This window comes from Microcaecilia unicolor, chromosome 3, assembly GCF_901765095.1.
Source record: "Microcaecilia unicolor chromosome 3, aMicUni1.1, whole genome shotgun sequence".
Taxonomy (NCBI): Eukaryota; Metazoa; Chordata; class Amphibia; order Gymnophiona; family Siphonopidae; genus Microcaecilia; species Microcaecilia unicolor.
Window position 1 is genome coordinate 373535771 of NC_044033.1, and position 20749 is coordinate 373556519.

The window sequence follows — 20749 nt, forward strand, 5'->3', positions numbered from 1 at the left end:
GCCCACCGAGAGCTCATTCTTTCAGCTCTCAGCACAGGCAAGTACTTGCAGAGGAACGCTCCACCTTTGTAAAGACCAATGCAGTTGAACCCATTCCATCCAGGGTAGAAGGGCAGGGATTCTGTTCCAGGTCCTTCCGTATTCAGAAAAAGTCAGGGGGGATGCGTCCCATCCTAGACCTAAAGGCCCTGAACAAATTCCTAGTCCGAGGAAAGTTCAGAATAGTTTCCCTGGGCACCCTTCTTCCCATGATTCAGGAAAACATTTGGCTATGTTCTCTGGGCTTGAAGGATGCATACACTCACATCTTCGGTTTCGGTTGGGAATACATCACTTTCAGTACTGCATGTTGCCTTTTGGCCTAATGTCAGCTCCCAGGGTATTCACAAAATGCTTTACAGTAGTCACTGTATCACTGTGCAGACTGGGAGTTCATGTGTTTGGCTGGTAAAGAGCTCCTTGGAAGCTGGCGCTTGAGAGTCCATGTGGATGACTATTCAGGTGCTGGAGCTACTAGGGTTTGTAATAAACTATCGCAAGTCCCATCGCCTACCTGTTCAATAATTAGAGTTCATAGGAGCCTTGCGCGATACGAAAAATGTCCGAGCCTACCTCCTGGCGATGCAAGTGGACAACCTCCTCTCCCTTGCATCCAAGGTTCAGGCATTACAGCAGGTCACAGCTCAGCAGTTGTTGAGATTGTTGGGCCACATGGCCTCCACAGTTTTACACCCATGGTTCGACTTCACAATAGATCGGCTCAATAGACCCTAGCTTCTTAGTGGTATCAAGCCACGGGGAGCCTAGAAGATGTCATCCAAGTGTCCCCCGAGCTGATACGCTGTCTTCAGTAGTGGAGAATTCGATTCAGTCTCTTTGGGACTACCATTTCAAATTCCTCTGCCATGAAAAGTACTGACAACGGATGTATCTTCTGGGGTGGGGGGCGGGGGGGGGGGGGGCTTATGTAGATGGGCTGCACATTCAAGGAACTTGATCCATCCAGGAAACAAATCTTCAGGTCAACCTCCTGGAGCTCCAAGCGATCTGGAATGCTCTAAAGGCTTTTAGACTTTGTTTGCATTAGGATAATTTGATGGGACAGCCAGACAACCAGGCTGCGATGTATTACACTAACAAGCAGGGGGGCACCGGATCTCGCTCTGTGTCATCAGCGTGTAGAAGGTAAGCCTATCTCTGGATAGCCTTTAGTTCGCTTCATGGGAGGTTTGCTTTTGTAAATGCTCCCTGTCAAACCTCCACCTGTGTCATGGGATCTGAACGTCATTCTCAGCCAGCTGATGAAAGATCCTTTTGAGCCACTGAATTTGTGCCATCTGAAGTACTTGACCTGGAAGGTCGTTTTCTTGTTGGCGGTTACTTCAGCTCATAGGGTCAGTGAACTTCAGGCCTTAGTAGTGGATGTACCTTACTCTCATTTTCATCACAATAGAGTAGTCCTCTGCACGCACCCTAAGTTCTTTCCGAAAGTGATGTCTGAGTTCCATCTGAACCAATTGATTGTCTTGCCAACATTTTTTTCCTGACATGCCCACCCTGGTGAAAGTAGCTTGCCCACCTTGGTCTGCAAGAGAGCGTTGTCCTTTTACATGGAGTGGACAAAGCCCTTCAGACAGTCCTCCCAGTTGTTGGTTTCTTTTGATCCCAACAGGAGTGGCGACGCCATTGGTAAACGCGCCATTTCCAATTGGCTAGCAGATTGCATTTCCTTCACTTAATGCCCAAGCTGGGCTGACTTTGGAGGGTTATGTCACAGCTCACAATTTCAGAGCCATGGCTGCGTCAGTGGCTCACTTAGCCTCCATTGAAGAGATTTGCAAGGCTGCGACGTGGTCTTCAGGCCACACATTCACATCTCATTACTGCCTTGATCAGGATATTCAACACGACAGTCATTTGGGCAGTCAGTGTTGTAGAATCTGTTTGAAGTCTAGAATCCAACTCCACCTTCCTAGGCCCATTTTATTTTGTTCCAAGCTGCACCCTCTTCTAGTTGTTTTATTTCAGGTTAATCTCTATGTCCTCACTGTTGTGAGGCCCAGTTGACCACTGTTTGTTGTTTTGGGTGAGCCTGGATGCTAGGGATTATCCACTTGTGAGAATGGTGAGCCTGCTTGGCCTCAGAGAAAGTTAAGATACTTACCTGTAGCAGATATTCTCCAAGGACAGCAGGCTTCACATTCTCACAATTCCGTCCACCTCCTCTTGGATTTGTTTCTTCGCAGTTTGTTTCATTTTTATACTATTGTATTAAACTGAAGAGATGCTGATGTGCTGTGGGTGGGAAGGCACTCTGCGCCCCAGATGGCTCTCAAATTTTTCTTTGCTTGCTAATGTGCCGATTCCTGGGCGACGTGGATAGTTTACCCACCTGTGAGAATGTGAAGCCCGCTGTCCTCAGAGAATACCTACTTACAGGTATGTATCTTTGCTATATCTTAGCATGTGTTTTTTAATATGCTGTTTGCTCATGTCTACTTCGCGTGCTAACTCCTGTGCTAAACCTGTTTCTGCATCGTTTGCCTGCTAATGCTTGCGTACAGCTCTGGTCATCTGCATTCTTTTATCACTGGTATCTTTTTGCATCAGCCCGAGTGTGCGATTAACCTGTTTTATTACTGTAATTGGCAACTGTTCAGGCCATAATGATGTTGCTCCCAAGTTTCTTTCATGTTCAACAGTTGCTACTTTTGCCATCCCAACTAATAAGTGGCTAATTGACGTTGGTGTCTTAAATTCATAATGGGCTTCTTCCAGAAAAGAAACATCTTGGAAGTCCTTGATAGCCTTGCCAGTTTCAGTTCTCTTATTTTTCAGCCTTCCTAATGCCATGAACTAAACAGTTTTCTTTATGCTTCAGTGTTATATAACATCAAAGTATTTCCAGTGGAAGGGAGGCTGGACTTGGTGGATGTGAACAGCATGTGTCTTTAGTTCCTTAATGAAGTCCTAAGGTTTATGAAACTGTATTAGTGGGGACGAAGTTGATGCATGCTCAGAAAGTAAATGTTGTCCCACTATTTGTTTTGGCAGGCATGGAAGAGATGGTGCACTCAGATCCTGTCTGCTCTCAGGTAATGGGAATGGTTGAGTTCCTCCTGTCTGACTTGCTGCTTTTCCAACCTTTGCACTATAAAAAATAACATATGCAAATAGTATAGATTTATAATGCACATTTTAGGGCTTGGTACTTATGAATGCATTAGTGTTTTGAATAAACTCAATAGTGGGAGGTCTGAAAATTCAAGGACCACCAGTTCTAAGTCTGGTTTTGCAGCAGTTTTCTGCAACTTTTTTTTATTTAGCTTGATATACCACTTTGTGCCAAAGGTGGCTTCAAAGCGGTTTACAGTTTAAAAAAAAAAAAATGCTGTTAAGACAGAAGTTTTAAGAGTGGGCAGGGTAGGTGAAAAAAAGAGGTGAGTTTTCAAAGAAGACTTGAATTTAGCATATGAGGGTTCTGAACGAAGGCATGAGGGTAAACTGTTCCATAGTCTAGGACCAATGTAACTGAAAGCTGTTGCTCGTGTGGTTTCTAATCTTATAACAGAGAGAGGAGGCAGTTGGAGCAGGCTAGCATCTGTTGAGCAGAGGGGAGCGTTTAGGTGTGTATGGAATGACAAGGTGGAAGAGGTCTGGGGCAGTTGGAGAGCGAGACTGAAAGATCAAAATCAGGAGTTTGTACTGAATGTATTCAGAAAGGGGTAACCAGTGTTCTTGATACAGTAAAACTGTAATATCGTCGAAAGGCATGATATAGAAGGCGAGCAGCAGTAGATTGCATTAGTTGAAGACACATTAAGGAGTATAGTGGGATACCTGTGCAGAGAGAATTGCAGTAATCCAGATGAGTGATTATCAGTGGCAGGAAAGTGCTGGTATGGAAGAAAAGAAAGATTGCGCGAACAGACCGAATGCGATAAAGTGAGAAAAAAAAAGCAGCAGCTTTCATTACAGTGTTGATTTGTGGTTTAAAAGTGAGGTAACTATCAAAATATCCCAAGGATCTTAACGATGTCCTGAAATGTTAGTGTGCGTTGATGAAGAATAGGATGAGAAGGGGTTGGGGAAATAAAATTTGAAAAGTGAATGGCCTCGCATTTTTGGGAGTTGAGATGAAGGAAATGATTCTGAAGCCAGGTAGAAACTTTAGAAAGACAGGAGTTGAGTTCAGATAGTTCTGACATTGGGAGGGATACAGTAGAGTATTTGGATATCAACAGCATAATAGGCTGACAATTGTTGGACTGAATAACAGTGAGAAGCGGAACAAGAAAAATATTGAAGTGTTGGAGCGAGGATAGAGCCCTGAGGAACACCAGAGTCAATGCTAAAAGTATGAGATTAATAGTGCTTGGAAGAGATCTGAAATGAACGCCCATAGAGAGAACTATGAAACCACTGAAGTACAGTATTGGTGATAACAGTAGAGCGAAGATGCAGAAGTAGGATAGCATGATTGACTAAATTGAAAACAGAGGATAAATCTAGTGAAACCGGTATAATGGAAAAGCGCCGGTCCAGAAATGTTCTGATAGTCATGAAGAGCTGTAAGAAGGATTTCTGCTATGATTTTTGTGGAAGCCAGCCTGGTATGAATGTAGGACAAAGGAAGAATCAAGGAAGTAATCAGGTGATAGTGTGCAATTTTTTTCCCTAACACTTTAGAAAGAAACGGAAGATTCAATATTGGTCTATAGTTAACTGGTAGTAGTCAACACGAAGATGACTTAAAAAAATTAAAAAATGTATATAAAAAAGATGACACTTCAAAAATATGAAACCTAAAAATCTTTATTGACCATAAAAATAATGGTCAAAGATTTTTAGGTTTCATATTTTTGAAGTCTTTTTTATATACATTTTTTTTTTTAGTCATCTTTGCTGTTTTGTCTACTGCTGCTTTTTTTTTTTTTTTTTTTGTGAAGACTGGTTTCTTCTGTATTTTTGCAGCACTATAGTTAGCTGGGTCAGTTGAGTCTAAAGTGGGTTTTTTTTAAAAATTGGGGTATTTAAAGCATGCTTCTAGGAAGTGGGGACATGGCCCATAGATAGGCTAAGCTGTACTATAGGAAGGAGAAGAGGGAGAATTTGTGGAGCAGCATGTTAGAAAAGGGAGGCAGGCCACGGGTCATGGGTAGAACCAGAAGGATTTGTGGTGGCAGTGGTACTTTTGAGAGATGCCAGAATTAGTGTTGTGAAAGTAGCCCAGGGAGCCAGTGAGTGAGAGAGGACATGAGGGGGGGGGGGGGTGAGGACTTTTAAGGGTGAAATGATGGGAATGGGGACGAGGAGATGAGACTTGATTTGTGAAACATATATTTTTAACCTTTTGTACCCAATAAGCACCTAATGTAGAAGGTGAAAGAATAGATGGATCATAGGAAGGCAAAGTGGAGCCCGATGGGGCAACCAATTCGATAAGCTGAAAAAGGGCATGAGGTTTAGAGGCTGCAGTAGATATGTTGTGCAATATAGTCCTTTTTATTTTGATGCAATAGAGGTCTGTACTGACAGTAGTGCTCACAGGAGATGTCTAAGGTGGCTGTAGAGCGATTGTGTATGCCAAGCACAATCTTCATTATAAAGCTGTATTTTATGCAGGTTAAGAGAAGAAAACCAGGGAGCAGTAGTCTTGCGTTTGTGTGTCTGCAGCTTTAGTGTCAAGTGCCTGGCGAAGACTTATTCAGTGTTTTGGATCAAAGGTGAACGTGGTAGTTAAGTGGGAGTCCTTGTAACGTAGAGAGCGAACATTAAAAAGGCCTAATTTGAGGATAGGGGGTCGAGGCAGTGATGGAGAAATTGGAGCAATTACAGAAGGGAGGATTGAGGAAGCTAAGGTAGAGGGAATGGGGAGAAGGAGGGGAGGGCCGTGCAGGTGTGGAGGGCGTCCACAATAACAGGTATAGAGAGCATAGTTGCATCAAAAGAATGAATCAACAGAGAGGATAAGGGAGGCTAAAAGCAAGCAGGAGTTAAGGAGCGTTGGCCAACAAAAGTGAGAACGAGCTGAGCCGGGTTGGGCCCAAGGAGGCGCCCTAAGAAGCAGGTCCTGCTCGTTGTCCATGCTCCTTTGGTGCATGCCTGCAGTGCAAGCACCTTGAGAGGGTCAGAGTTAAGTAATGAAGAGGAGCTGATGTCACCTTGCAGCGGGAGGTAACCAAGGGCAAGAGAGCAGTGATATTGAATAAAGTGCCTTAAGTAGCCTCTCTTTTTTGAGGTATACCACAGTATCAGGGCTAGTATACATCCCAGTACAGTCATGCATATTCTGTTCCCTTGGTGGGGTGGGGAGGTTGTTTACACTATAGATAGAAGTCTTCAAGTTTGTGTTTCCACATGGAAGGCAGATTTTCTTAGTTATCACAAGGAGATGTATTTTGTACACTAGTACAGAGAATTGAAGCTTAGAGAGAGGAAATGAGATTCTTTCCATTTTTAATGGGTAAATTTGGTTTATACCTATGCTAGCATCGTGCCTTTTAAGGTTTAGCAGGGCAGACTTAAATTCGTCACCATGCCTTCTATTCCATTTTTTTTTTCTCGTACTGTTTCTTTCCTATCTGTTTAATTATTTTCCTTTTCTCATAGTAGCTACTCTTACATTCAGTGATATTATAACATTGATGATAGTATAGTAGGTCTCTAGTGGTATTCCTCAGCTACAAGTTTGCAGATGTCAAAACTGCTTGAACCAACTTTCAGACTTTGACCTAAACCTTTCTAGTGACTATATGTAACAAAGCTATACTGATGAACAGAATCTGTCTTAACTGCCTAATATCAGTCTGTACCACTACAGATGCCCTAATCGGTGTGTTTAGGCTTATTCCCAGTCTCTCTTCCCAGGCCCCATAATGAAATTATTAGTATGTTTTGACCTGATGTCATAAGTACATAAGTATTGCCATATGAGTGGCCTAGTGGTTTGAGCACCAGTCTTGAAATCCAGAGGTGGCTGGTTCAAATCCCACTGCTGCTCCTTGTGATCTTGGGCAAGTCTCTTAACCCTCCATTACCTCAGGTGCAAACTTAGATTGTGAGCCCTCCTGGGACAGAGAAATATCCAGTGTACCTGAATGTAACTCACCTTGAGCTACTACTGAAAAAGGTGTGAGCAAAATCTAAATAAAAAATAAAAATACTGGGACAGACCGAAGGTCCATCAAGCCCAGCATCCTGTTTCTGACAGTGGCCAATTTGTCACAAGTACCTGACGAGATCCCAAAAAAGTACAATACATTTTATGCTACTTATCCTAGAAATAAGCAGTTGATTTTCCCCAAGTCCATTTTAATAATGGTTTGTAGACTTTTCCTTTAGGAAGCCATCCAAACCTTTTTTTAAACCCCACAAGGCTTAAAGTTTACTACTTTGTAGCTTCATTGTGTGCCTCCTAGTCCTAGTATGTTTTGAAAGAGTAAACAAGCGAATCACGTCTACCACTCCACTCATCATTTTATAGACCTCTATCATATCTCCCCTCAGCCGTCTTCTCCAAGCTGAAGAGCCCTAGCCGTTTGAGGTCTATAAAAATTTTTTTTTGGAACAATCAGATACACTTTTTGGTCAAGTGGGAGGCAAGGTCGGCGAGGGGCTCCCCAGGACGCAAGGAGAAATCTTTTCAGATTTTGGACCCTTTATTTGCGGTGTCTCAGTCCTCGGAGTCACAGCTTAATAGTGAACAAAGTGTAGAGTTAAGATCTTCATGAGCCAAAAGGTGGTTGTCCAGTTTGGTTTGTAGCTTTCGCTATAGATGATTGGGACATTGGGGGGGGGGGGGGGGGGAGTAGGATTGGGGAGGGGGTGGATAAGGGGGGTTTATGAGTATTTGGGAGGCCCCTTTAGTGGGAAGAGGTTTGTAAGGGGTGAGGAGGAGAAGGGTATCTCTTTGGGTAGGGAAGGAATGTTAAACCTGTTGAAGCAAGACCTTTGGGTTGAGGTACTGTTAATGGTACGTGTTGGGTGTAGAGTGGTGTAATCATATGTTAGCATTTAAGTTGGGATCTAACCAATAAAGTTACATCAAGTAATAGGATTTATGTAATATTAAAGTTTTATCAGCATGACATTTGCAGCTCGCCTGCTGTTGCAGGAATGGGTTTATACAATCATAACTAGAAAGGGGGGGGGGATGAAAGGATAAAAGTTTTGAGGACAGTTTATACTATTCGAGCTTCACTGGACACGGTCTAAGTTTGACTGTTGTGTATTCACTGATGCAATTACTACCTTTGTACTGTCTTCAATAAAAAAATGTTCAAACATAAAAAAAAGGGCACTTACGACACTTTTGATGTAGCATCCAGAATCTCTACTCAAGGTGTAGCGATGTGCAGATTCTGTCTGTGTGTCTTTGACCTGGATTATTCGGTCCAGCAGAGAATTGCGGATGTTCCTTGCCAGGGGGATAATCTTTTTGGACAGAACGTAGAAGATCTTGTTGAGCAGATCAAGAAGCATACAGATGCTATGGCTTCTCTCCCCCGCAGGGCACCTTCTGCTACAACCTCCTCCTCCAGGAGGTTTTTTGGCGGTACGTGAAGTGCTCCCTAAACCTTCTCAAGGCGTAGGTACACTCTTAATGTGTCGCCAACCTACTCGGGCACAGCCCCAGCGCGCTATTCCTCATCAACAGCTTGCGCCTAAGGCCCCTGCTGCTCCCCAGCAAAAGCAAGGGACGAGCTTTTGACTGGCTCCAGCAGAGCATAGCCACAATAAAAGTGTCTGTGCCGGACGACTTACCGGCTGGGGGGCGTTTACAGTTTTTTCACCAAAGGTGGCCTCGCATAACCTCCGACCAGTGGGTCTTCAAATAGTCTGGTTAGGATACACCCTCAATCTGGTATCCAAACCTCCAAATTGCCCACTGAGTGCTCATACGTTCAGCTCTCAACACAAGCAGGTACTTGCAGAGGAACTCTCCGCCCTTCTAAAGGCCCATGCAGTCAAACCCATTCCACATGGTGAAGAAGGGAAGGGATTCTATTCCAGGCACTTCCTTGTGCAAAAGATAGGAGAGATGCATCCCATCCTAGACCTGAGGGCCCTGAACAAATTTCTGGTCCGAGAAATGTTCAGGATGGTTTCCCTGGGCACCCTTCTTCCCATGATTCAGAAAAATGATTCACTGTGCTCTCTGGACTTGAAGGATGCATATACACACATCCTGATACTTCCCGCTCACAGTAAGTATCTTCGGTTTCAGCTGGTAACACATCACTTTCAGTACCGCGTGTTGCCTTTTGGCCTCGCGTCAGCTCCCAGGGTGTGTACCAAATGTTGGTAGTTGCAGCGTCGCTATGCAGACTGGGAGTGCATGATATTCACTTACCTCGACGATTGGCTGGTGAAGAGCACATCGGAGGACGGTGCTCGGGAGTCCATGTGGAAGACTATTCAGGTGCTCAAGCTACTAGGTTTCATAATAACATAGTAACATAGTAAATGACGGCAGGTAAAGACCAGTACGGTCCATCCAGTCTGCTCAATAAGAAACTCATTTTACATGGTATGTGTTACTTTATATGTATATCTGAGTTTGATTTGTCCTTGGCTTTCTCATGGCACAGACCGTAGTCTGCTCAGTACTGTTCTTGTACTAAGTTCTGAAGCTAACGTCGAAGCCCCTTAAAATTTCATTCCAGCCTATCCCTATTCAGTCACAATCAGGGCGTAGACCGTAGAAGTCTGCCTAGCTCCCGTTTTGTTTCCACCCAATCGCCGCTGAGATTCCATGGAACCATTCCTTCTAAATCGGATTCCTTTGTGTTTATCACACGCATGTTTGAATTCCATTACTGTTTTCATCACCACCTCCTGCGGGAGGGCATTCCACATATCCACCACCCTCTCCGTGAAAAAATACTTCCTGATATTAGTTCTGAGTCTGCCCCCCTTTAACCTCAATTCATGTCCTCTAGTTCTACTGCCTTTCCCTCTCCAAAAAAGGTTTGTTTGCAGGTTAATACCTTTCAAATATTTGAACGTCTGTATCATGTCACCCGTTTCTCCTTTTCGCCAAAGTATACATGTTCAGGTCAGCATTTCTCTCCTCATACAGTTTGCAATGCAAATCCCATACCATTTTTGTAGCTTTTCTTTGCACCACTTCCAGTCTTTATACATCGTTAGCAAGATACTGTCGGGTTCTTGAGGGCCTTTGCTTCTGTCAGGCTTCTTCCCTGGAAGCACTGGGTTTGTGAGCCCTTGGACCACTACCATGGAGCGGCAGTGGCAGGCTAGGTCACCTTCAAAGCAGAGACGAGGCAAGGCTGGACTGGAACCCCGGACTGGAGTTCTGCACTGGAGTACACAGGACTGGAACGCACCGGACTGGTACACACTGGAGTGGAGCCCACTGGACTGGAACAAATAGGACTGGAACCCGCTGGACAGGAACACACTGGACCTAGGCTTCACCTATGCTTAGCCACCGTTCCCCGAGGTTTGAGCCCTCAGGTTCGGTCAGCCGGCAGGGCTTACAGGAAAACCGGAACTAGCAAGCAGGAACAGGAATCAGGATACAGAAGTGCCCCCAGGCACCTAGGCGAAAGCAAGGCAGACAGGCAGGGAATGTCCGGGTTCCGGCAATAGTCAGGTCTGGCCACTGTTGTTGTTTTGGGTGATCCTGGATGCTAGGGATATCCCACTTGTGAGAGTGATTCAGCCTGCTTGTCTTCAGAGAAAGCGAAGTTACTTACCTGTAGCAGGTATTCTCCAAGGACAGCAGGCTGATCAGTCTCTCATTCCCGCCCACCTCCCCTTGGAGTTTTCTTTTTTTGTTTATGCATTTGGATTGAACTGAGTGCGGTTGCGCAACGGGCGGGAAGGCACTCTGCGCATGTGCACCAGAAGGCTCTAGCAAAACTCTTTTTCTTGTGCGATATGCTTGTTTCTGGGCCGACGCGGATCATCGACCCACTTGTGAGAATGATCGGCCTGCTGTCCTTTGAGAATACCTGCTATAGGTAAGTATCTTTGCTTTAGTGCAATATATTCCAACTCTTTTATCGTATTTCTTAAGCTTCTAGCATTTGTACATAGACATTTCAAACTGTTCCTATTTACATCTTGCTCAGCCATTGACAGTGATAATCTGCCATTTTGAAAATCTGACTGCTTTTCTTTTATTTAAGACACTGATCTACTACATTCTCTATTTTAACCTCACTATCAGAATGCCCTATCTTCCCTGTTTTGGTGATATCTTTCAAAGATACCTTGTTTTGAACCTTATGCTTTTGAATGACTTTTCGGCCTTTCCTTTAGCTTCTGATTTAAAAGGCCCTGTACCTCCTTTTTTTAAATGCTGATGCCAGCAGCCTGGTCTCACCTTGGTTAAGATGGAGCCCATCATTCCAGAATAGGGTCCCCCAGAATATTGCCTAGTTCCTTACAAATCTAAAACTCTCTTCCCTGCACATTCTGTCATCCACACATTGAGAGCTCTGCCTGTCTCTTGGACCCTGTGTGTGGAACGGGGAGCACGTCTGAAAATGCCACCCTAGAGGTTTTGGATTTGAGCTTTCTACCTAAGAGCCTAAATCCTACTTCTAAAATAGAGAGCTGCATGGGATCGGGGATAACGGAACTCCCGCGGATACTGTGGGGATCCTCTCCAGGACTGCGGGAATCCTGTGGGGATGGACCAAGGTCCACGGGGATCCTGCAACAAATCGGACTATGTAAATGTTAAGGCTAGCTGAAAGTGCTGATCCCTGATGGACCCCCGATTAAATGAAACCAATCAGAAAATTGATCTTCAATTTAAACTTTAAATTTCACTGAGATGAAAAATTCAAACCATTTCAAAACACTACCTCCTATCTGTAATGCAGTGGTTCCAAAACTTTCTCTGCTGAAGGCACCCTTAGTTTCAGTCATTTTTAAACGGCACCCCTGTCAAAAGAAATATCTAACATCTGCCTTGCTAACTGCTTCTAACAACCATGATTTGTGGAAATGCGTCTCCTGGCATAAGGTACTTCAGGATATCAAAGTATTGTCCTATAATGCTATTTGGCTAATTCTCTTTAGCTTGCTGATTTCTGATGAAGAAATGTAAATGGGACAGCCATTATAGGGCAAAAGGGCACCTGCCAAAAGTAGTCATAAAATGACAGAGCCCTGTTTTTTTTTTTTTTTTTTTAATAATTTGCTTTAAGGTGAAAGAGGGAATCTTTCAATATTCAGAAAGTCATTGCACTTCTGAGTGAAACCATTGACTCAGATAGCATCCTTCAATCGATCTTGAAAGTTACGGTGTGAAATTGCTGATGAAATTAGTGCATCGTTCCTTCGCAGCCAGTTCATTGAGTTGAAATTGCTGAAGTGTTCATGATGAAGACCTTAAAGCAAGGGCTGACTATTTTCACCCGAGAAGCTTTACTTTTTGCATTCTGTAAGCAAAAATGGGTTGACAATGTCTAGGACTGATATGAAGACATTTTGGCTTGAAAGATCTTGTGGTGGTCTGTTCTCCAACAAAAGAAAGGCCAGTGTTGGAGGACCTACAAGACCAACTTGCACAGCTTTACAACTGTTATATCAGCCATTCTCCGAGGTCAAACAGGCCTTCATGTTTTCGCAGCTAGGTGATGTCATCTGACTATGCCTGGTGCAGATACTCACTAGCGACACTAAGAACTTTTTAGCAGTGTCCCACCATGCATGTACTAGTGCCTTGTGTCATAGGTCCTTCAGTCTGTCTCTTTCTGCAGAGCAGGGAGGACTTGTGTTATGTTTTATCAGTGCATCTCTCTCTCTCGCATTACTTTCCTGTGCAGGTATTTTTCCTTTCCTCGGCCATTTTTAATTCTATTTGTAATTTCCTTTTATTTTCACTAGTTTTTTTTTTTTTGCTCTTAGTTATTTCATTTTTCGCAAGCTGCTAGGCCCATTTATGCCTGAGCACTGACCTCAATTTTACCGTGATTCTTTTCTTGATTTTCCAGAAGACTCCCCATGGCTTCAAGAGGTGCACCCAATGTAATTGGGTTATTTCTGTGATGCACTGACTTCAGTTTGATCGTGATTCTTTTCTTGATGTCCCAGAAGACTCCCCATGGCTTCAAGAGGTGCACCCAATGTAATTGGGTTATTTCTGTGATGGACCCATACTTTTGGTGCATCGGATATCCTGGTTCTGACCGTGAGCTTAACTTTTGTTTCTGTTTAAAAATGAAGTTGACACAGAGGGTGCGAGAGGTCCAACAGGAGAAATTTTTGGCTCCGGTACATTGTCGTTGGCACTGGAAGCATCGATATCAATGGCTGCCAAGACTTCAGCATCCTCTGGGAGTGCATTGGTATGGAAAAGTCTCCTCCTCTCTCGACATTGGGCACTGAAAGCAGGCCCAGGGACCAGTCAGGATCAGATCTGACACCAAAGACATGTAAGTGTTCATTGTCCTTGTTGGCACTGAAGGACCACAATGCTGAGCATCAGGGGAAGCCCAAGAAGCACAAGCTGAATCAGTTCTCACCGATGCACAGTGCATGGAGCACCAGGAAGAGCTCTTCCCCTTTTTTGGAAGAGGTGCCGGTTTGCAACTCTGGGCAGCCATATCCCCTGATACTGATTCAACACCAACACTTTTTTAGGCTGCCTCGCACCCAGCTCCCTCCACCTTTGCTGATGCTTTCCTTTGAGCAGTTCCGAGCCATGCTCATTGAGGAGCTGGCGCAGATGGTGCGGCTCCAAACTGCTCAGGCATCAAGGGCACGTGTGCCGGCTACAGATCCACCCCAGATTCTTCCTGAGCCTCAGCCCATCCCTGTGCAGAGATCCTCGACGCATATTGACATCGACATACAATATCGCTCTTGATGTTGGGTGAGAAAGCTTCCCTGGAGTCAGGGTAGTGCTATATCTCAACACTCTTTGGGACGTGGATATGGTTCCACTGAGCTGAGGGAGGCACAGATTTGTTCAGCCAGATGTGAGTATGGTGAAGAGCCTGAGTGGGGACCGTTCATGGGACTCAAAGGAGGACCTACACTTCTTGGAGGAGGAGTCTTATGGCATACCCTCTGATCCCATCCCACCTCAAAACATAAATCTCCACCTGAGGGTTTCTCTTTCACTTGTCTCGAACTTAAATGGGATAGCAGAAACCATCTCCCTAAAAAAAACCAGAGGAAGAGCCTAGGGCAGAAGTGTTAACTGTCTTAGACTACCAGTCTTCTCCAAGGAAGCGAGTCACAGTATCATTGCGCTCTAGCCTTTAAAATGTACTGATAAGAACTGGGGATTTCCCCTCTCAGTGCAGATTGCATGTAAGAAGGTGGATACACAGTATCATATCCAGAAGGCTCCTGGATTGGAGGGGGCACAGCTTCCTCACCACTTTGTGGTTGATTCCACCTTCAAACAAGCTAGGAGTTCCCCAGTTAGAGAAGCTTGGACACTGGACTCATTTGAGAGGAAAGCTTTTCAAGCCTCAATACTTACTGCCTGTGTCCAGTCCTACTAGCTCTACACACAAGCCCTGCAGCCTTTGGTCAGCAGTACACTGTCTTGCAGATTCTCTCCTGCAGGAGCAGGCCTCAGAGCTTCACCAGTTGGCCAGTAAGCAACTGGAGTGTCTGAAGTATCTGGTCAGGAGCAAGTATGATTCTTCTGATTATAGCATCCAGACTGTCCTTCATGGGTGTGGAGATGCGCAGACTCTCATGGTTACGTGTCTCTGACCTAGAACCAGTGGTTCAGAACAGGATGGCGGATGTTCCTTGCCGAGGTGGCAATCTGTTTTGGAGATAAGGTGGAAGAGGTCGCGGACCTCATCAAATATAGATACCATTCAAACTCTATCACAGCATCTTCCAACTGCAGCCTCCTAGGAGGTTTTTGAGTGGGCCTAGTCGGCGACCCTACTACTGAGGCTTAGGATTCCACTGCCTTCTTGCTCTGCCCAGAACCCCCAGGCCCAGTGTGCTTGGTCTCGCTATTCCCGCCCTCAAAAAGTCCCGTCCACCTTCCCAGTCGATGCAAAGGATGAGCTTTTGAGTGGCTTCAGGAGAGCATAGTTGCACTCAAAGTAACCACCCTGGACAGCTTATTGGGGAGGAGGGGGGCTGAACTTTTACCAACACAGGTTGCCCTTTATAACCTCCAACTAGTGGGTTCTTCAAATAGTCCATTTATGTTAGGTCCTATATTGGCTTCAAAGACGACCAAACTGCCCACCAAGAGCTTTGTACATCAGCTTTCAGTATAGGCAGATACTTGTAGAGGAAATCTCTTCTACAGGCCAAAGCAGTCAAACCTGTGCCACCTGGGCAAGAAGGGAAGGGAATCTTTTCCAGGTACTTCCTTGTGCCCAAAAAGATGGGGAGATTTTTGTCCCATCCTAGACCTAAGGGCCATGAAAGATTCCTGGTCTAAGTTCAGGGTTTCCCTGGGCACCCTTCTCCCCATGATTCAGGAAAATGATTGGCTTTGCTCTCTGAACTTGAAGGATGCCTATACCCACATTTTGATACTTCCCACTCTCAGGCAGTATCTCAGATTTCAGATAGGGACACACCATTATCAGTACTTTGTACTGCAATTTGGCCTCATGTCAGCTCTCAGGGTATTCAAGTTTCTTGTAGTAGCAGCATATTTATGCAGATTGGGAGGATGTTTCCCTATCTGATTGATTGGCTGGTCAAAAGCACATCACAGGAAGGGATGTCAATGTGCCTAACTATTTGTATGTTGGAGCTCCTAGGATTTGTCTCAAACTACCCCAAGTCCCACCTACTTCCGGTCCAGCTATTGGAGCCCTGCTCAATGCAATGCAGGCTCAGGTTTTTCTCCCAGAAGCAAAGACAGACATCTTGACAGCACTAGCCTCACAGGTCACAGCTCAACAAATGTTGAGATTAATGGGCCACATGGCCTCAACAATGCATGTCACTCCCTTGGCACGGCTCCATTTGAGAGCGGCCCAGTGGTCTCAGGTAGCTGGAATACCAGTGGATGCAATCCAGATTCTGCCAGGGTTAACTCATGCCCTTTTTTGGTGGATGTTTTGATCAAATTTGACTGTAGGACTACCATTCCAAATTCTTCCACCTAAGAAGGTGTTGATGACAAATGCATCCAACCTGGGATAGGGAGCTTATGTAGATGGACTTCACATCCAGGGGACTTGGTCTGCTCAGGTAACAGATTTTCATATCAGCTTTGAGCTGTGGGCCATTTGGAATGCTCTAAAGGTTTTCAGAGATCAGCTATAGAACCAGATTCCCATTCACACAGATAACCAGGTTGCATTGTTCTATGTAAACAAGCTGGTGGGTATGGGTTCCTACCCCTTGTTTCAGGAAGCAATGGGAATATGGGTGTGAGCCTCCTTTACGGAATGGTACTTCAAGCATATACCTCCCAGGAAAGCACAACCACCTGGCAGACACTCAGCACGATTCTGCAACCACATAAGTGGTCTCAACATGAGTGTGGTGCACCCTCTCATTGGATCTTTTTGGCACTCATCTCAACAAAGTTCCCCCAGTTCAGTTCGAGGCTCAGATCACACAGGAGACTAGCATCAGATGCCTTTCTTCTACATTGAGGGAAGGGACTAGAGAATGACGCGGGAACAAAGTTTGTCCCTGTTTGCTCTACCCCCACCCCATCCCTGTGCACTCTGATCCCATTTGCAGAATCCTTGAACAGTTAGGATTTTATATTTACATAATTTTATTAAAGTATAAAAAGAAACAATGTTCTGTACAACTGTCATTTTATAAATAGCAACAATACAGAGCAAGGATCATTAAAAACCCCATCTCTCCCTCCTCACAAGACTGCATTCACAGTGTCCAGAGGGAGAGATTTTTTTTTTTTTTTTTTTTTTTTTTTTCAAAGGAAGGTTTCAGGTAAGGATGATGGATGTTGCTGCTGTTTTGGCGATATGTTTTTGGAAGACCCTCTTGCATTTGCCTCTGGCCTGCATTGCTGTCACAGCCTCTTCCTCTCTCCCCCCCCCCCCCCCCACTTCATTACCATAAAGGTGGATGGCTGGTTACTGTTAGCAGTGCAGGCCTAGCTCCTGTTTTCAATTTAACCTCGTGTGGTGGTGGCACCCCCCTTCCCTCACGCACTCCGTCTCCTGTTCTGAATTACTTCCTTGTGTTTGGCACCCCCCCTTTCCTCATGCTGTCTCCTGTTCCCAATTACTTCCTTGTGCAACAGCAGTGGCAGGTTGCTGTTTCCATCCGGACGTAGTTCAGGTGCTCTCTGCCGCCACTTCCTGAACCATCAGAGGATGGAGCGGTGCTAAGGAACAGTGGCAGAGCCCCAAAGCATGACAGCTCAACCATGATGCTCCTCAAACCCATCTCGTCTGCTTTAACTTCCTGTTTCGCAAAACAGGAAGGTGCATCAGAAGGTGGGAGGCAGCAGAGAAGGGAAGGCCTGGGAGCAGGCCTATGGGGAATCTCCTTGTGTCACGATGGAGAGGAAGGTTAAGGGAGGGAAGAACAAAGGAAGGAGGGATGGAGGAGATGCCAGACCAGCGGTAATTGCGGTTTTAATTTTTTTGCCAAGGAGCAAGCCTTTTTACTGCTCCTGCGGGGTGGTGAAAATTTTTGTTCCTGCACCTGTGGTAAACCTTGGTTTAGAAAAAAAAAAAAAAGAGAGAGAAAATTAATTACGGGTCCCTGTCCCCGTGTTATTCTGTAGAAGGGACTTCAGTATGCATATTCTAGAGCAGTGTTTCCCAAGTCCAGTCATGGAGTACCCCTTGCCAGTCAGGTTTTCAGGATATCCACAATCAATATGCATGAACTTGATTTGCATGCACTGCCTCCATTATATGCAGACCTAGACTCAGGGTCCCTGGTGTTCCTCATGATGGTCAGCATGCAGTGCTGCGTACGCCTTGTAGCACTATAGAAATGCTAAATAGTAGTAGTAGTAGTAGCAGCATAGCCATAACATAATGACTGAATGCTGTCTCCACCAGCAGCCTGTTCTATGGATAAAAATGACCTGTACTAATGACTGTTATGATTGGGTTTGTCTCTGTGGAATAGATGATGTTTTATTCTATAATTGGATATAATTTGCAAATGGTATTGTCAACTGAGAGATCACATACTGAACTGTGATATCCAATTGTAAAATTGTACAATTTTCACTGCTTCTGTTCTCTGCTCCTCTAGCTATTATAAGCCTGCCAGTTTTTTACGCTAGATATTACTTTACTGCCTGCTGTTTAAGACCTAGGTTGATTGAAATTTTTTGTGTATTGTAGGTGTTGGGTAAAATGGGTGGGGGGAGGGAGGAGAAGAGTTTGTGTTTAGTTCTTAGGCTGAACATCCTAACACTAAATTGTTGTACGCTATTCCTAACTTTAAATTGCTATTTTGGATTCTTGTCCCATGGATTGAGATGGTTAAATAGTAGCATTAAAATTTCCTGAGGGTTGAACTAGGCTCTCAGCCACAGGATCCTGCTGTAGTACTTGGCTTGTTAATGGAAGGCTGGCCATGCAAGTCTTGTTTGATTAGAAAATGCTCTGCCTTAAACGTCACACACAGCTGGGTATGCATATATGGGACCAAGACATAGTTTACAAAAACATTAATTGCACCAATCCTAAAGCCCATAAATGGGTCTCTTTTTGAGTTACTAATCTTATTAGACCCTATGTATGTAGAATGTGAATATAATGTAGGATATCCTAAAACACACACACTTGTTCGTTACCAACTTAAAATACCTGACCTAAAGTCCATCTGTTTCAGCTATCTGCATTCCTGTGACCCTCCAATCATTCATGGGAACCTGACCTGTGACACCATATTTATCCAACATAATGGACTGATTAAAATTGGATCAGGTAGGAGCTGCTTACAAGGGTTGCATGATCAGCTCTTAATATACTTATGAGAGTATTTTTAATGCGAAACCTAAGGTAGAAAAAAACCCCACTGGAGACACCACTCAGAAATGTGTAAACTAAAAACCAAAGAGCAGTGTGACAAAATTCTCTCTTGTATATGCACTTTTTAATAACTTTAAAAAAATTTTTTAATAATATTTTGCAGTTTAGATATAATTCATACTAATCACAGAAACCTAAATTTGTTTACTAAAAGTGAAAAAAGGAGCAAAGGAGGAAAAAAGGATCTCAGACTGTGGTTTGTTACACACAACGACAATTTGATAACCCTAATTGGGTTACAATATTGGCCATACCACAGTACACAGAATCGATTATCGTTCCAGAAAAAACTTCCAACGTATTTTGTTAATGTCCAACTTCTCCTAATAACAAAATTATCAACCTCTTCCATTTTAATCTTCAAAGCGTCTTGCAACTTTGGGCTTCAATATGAAACAATGCTTCATCCACAATTGTTTTGCTGATAGAACAAAAAAAATAACTTCGCTCTTTCTTCTAGCAGGAGCGGTAACAAACCACAGTCTACTGAGGTCCTTTTTCCTCCTTTGCTTTTTTACCTTTAGTAAACACATTTGGGCTTCTGTGATTAAAATGTTATTAAAAAAAAGTACACTTTTTTTTTTTTTTTTTTTTTTAATTCCAAACCTAGGCATTGTCAGTGCTTGTATTAATACTATGCTATATTCTGGAAAAATGTACATTTGTGGGCCCCTACTAAGGATACCATCCACTTAGTTTTCTCCAGACATCCTCCCCTAGATAGTCACATTCTTCTGTCTGTATATGGCCTTCCCCTCTGTTTTTCACCTCTCCAAAAGTATGGGAAAAACTGCAGGAGCTAGTTCTAGGTGTTACAGCAGTAGCAGTTTGTGTATAAGCAGTGGTGTAGCAAGGGTGGGGCGGTGGGGGCGGTCCGCCCCGGGTGTCAACGGGTGGGGGGGTGCATCCGTCCACCCCCCCCCCCTGGCGCAGCGCCCCCCCCCCCCCCCCCCCCCCCCCCGCGACACTGTCCCCACCTGCCTACGAGCTCCATCCATCTGCAGCGCTGCTGTAAAGAAGAAATCTTTGTCGGCCCTTCCCTCACTCAGTGTCCCGCCCTCTGATGTAACTTCCTATTTCCTCAAGGGCGGGACACTGAGTGAGGGAAGGGCCGACGAAGCGATTTCTTCTTTACAGCAGCGCTGCAGATGGATGGAGCTCGTAGGCAGGTGGGGACCTTGTGGGGGTGGCGCTATGCCGGTGGGGGGTCCACGCCAGTGGGGGGGTGTTGTGTTGGTCTGCACTGGGGGGGGGGGGGGTGCAGCAGCGATCTGCCCCGGGTGGCAGCTGCCCCTGCTACGCCACTGAGTATAAGGGCTATGTGAGTACATGCTTTGAATGAAAGTGGGCTGAGAACTATAGAAGCTGGGTAAGTCCTTTTCACCTTCTGTTTCTGATACAAACCAGAGGTGCCAAAGATGAACCACCCCAGAGACATTTACAAGCAAATGTATCCACAGTATAAAGCTAGAACATTTTGTCAAAAAGGCTTCACAGATGGAAGGAGCAACAAAAAATGTATTTGGTGCTTCTGAAAGGATATAGACAAAGTAAACAGCATTGGCTTTTCAAAGGGATTTCCCAATTAACTACATAGGCAAATTCACTGGGCTGGAAACTTCTTTCCATTTAATATGCAAGAGTGTGTTTACTTGTGGAGGATGTATGGGCTCAAATTTTTTAAAGGGCAACTATACAACATTGTGACTTGAAGTCTCGGCGGCCATTTTGAATCTCGCCGAGACCGTCAGGCTGCATACAGGAGGATGGAGAGCAGCGCGCTGGGC

General features: G+C 44.6%; 1 protein-coding gene across 1 annotated transcript in view; it reads left to right on the forward strand.

The window, feature by feature from the left end:
• Positions 1-20749, forward strand: part of NRBP1 (nuclear receptor binding protein 1) — a 220912-nt gene that overhangs the window by 77713 nt on the left and 122450 nt on the right. Inside the window, 2 exon segments of the mRNA XM_030198591.1 lie at positions 3055-3095; positions 18763-18857. Of these exon segments, the coding sequence (XP_030054451.1) occupies positions 3055-3095; positions 18763-18857 (136 nt within the window).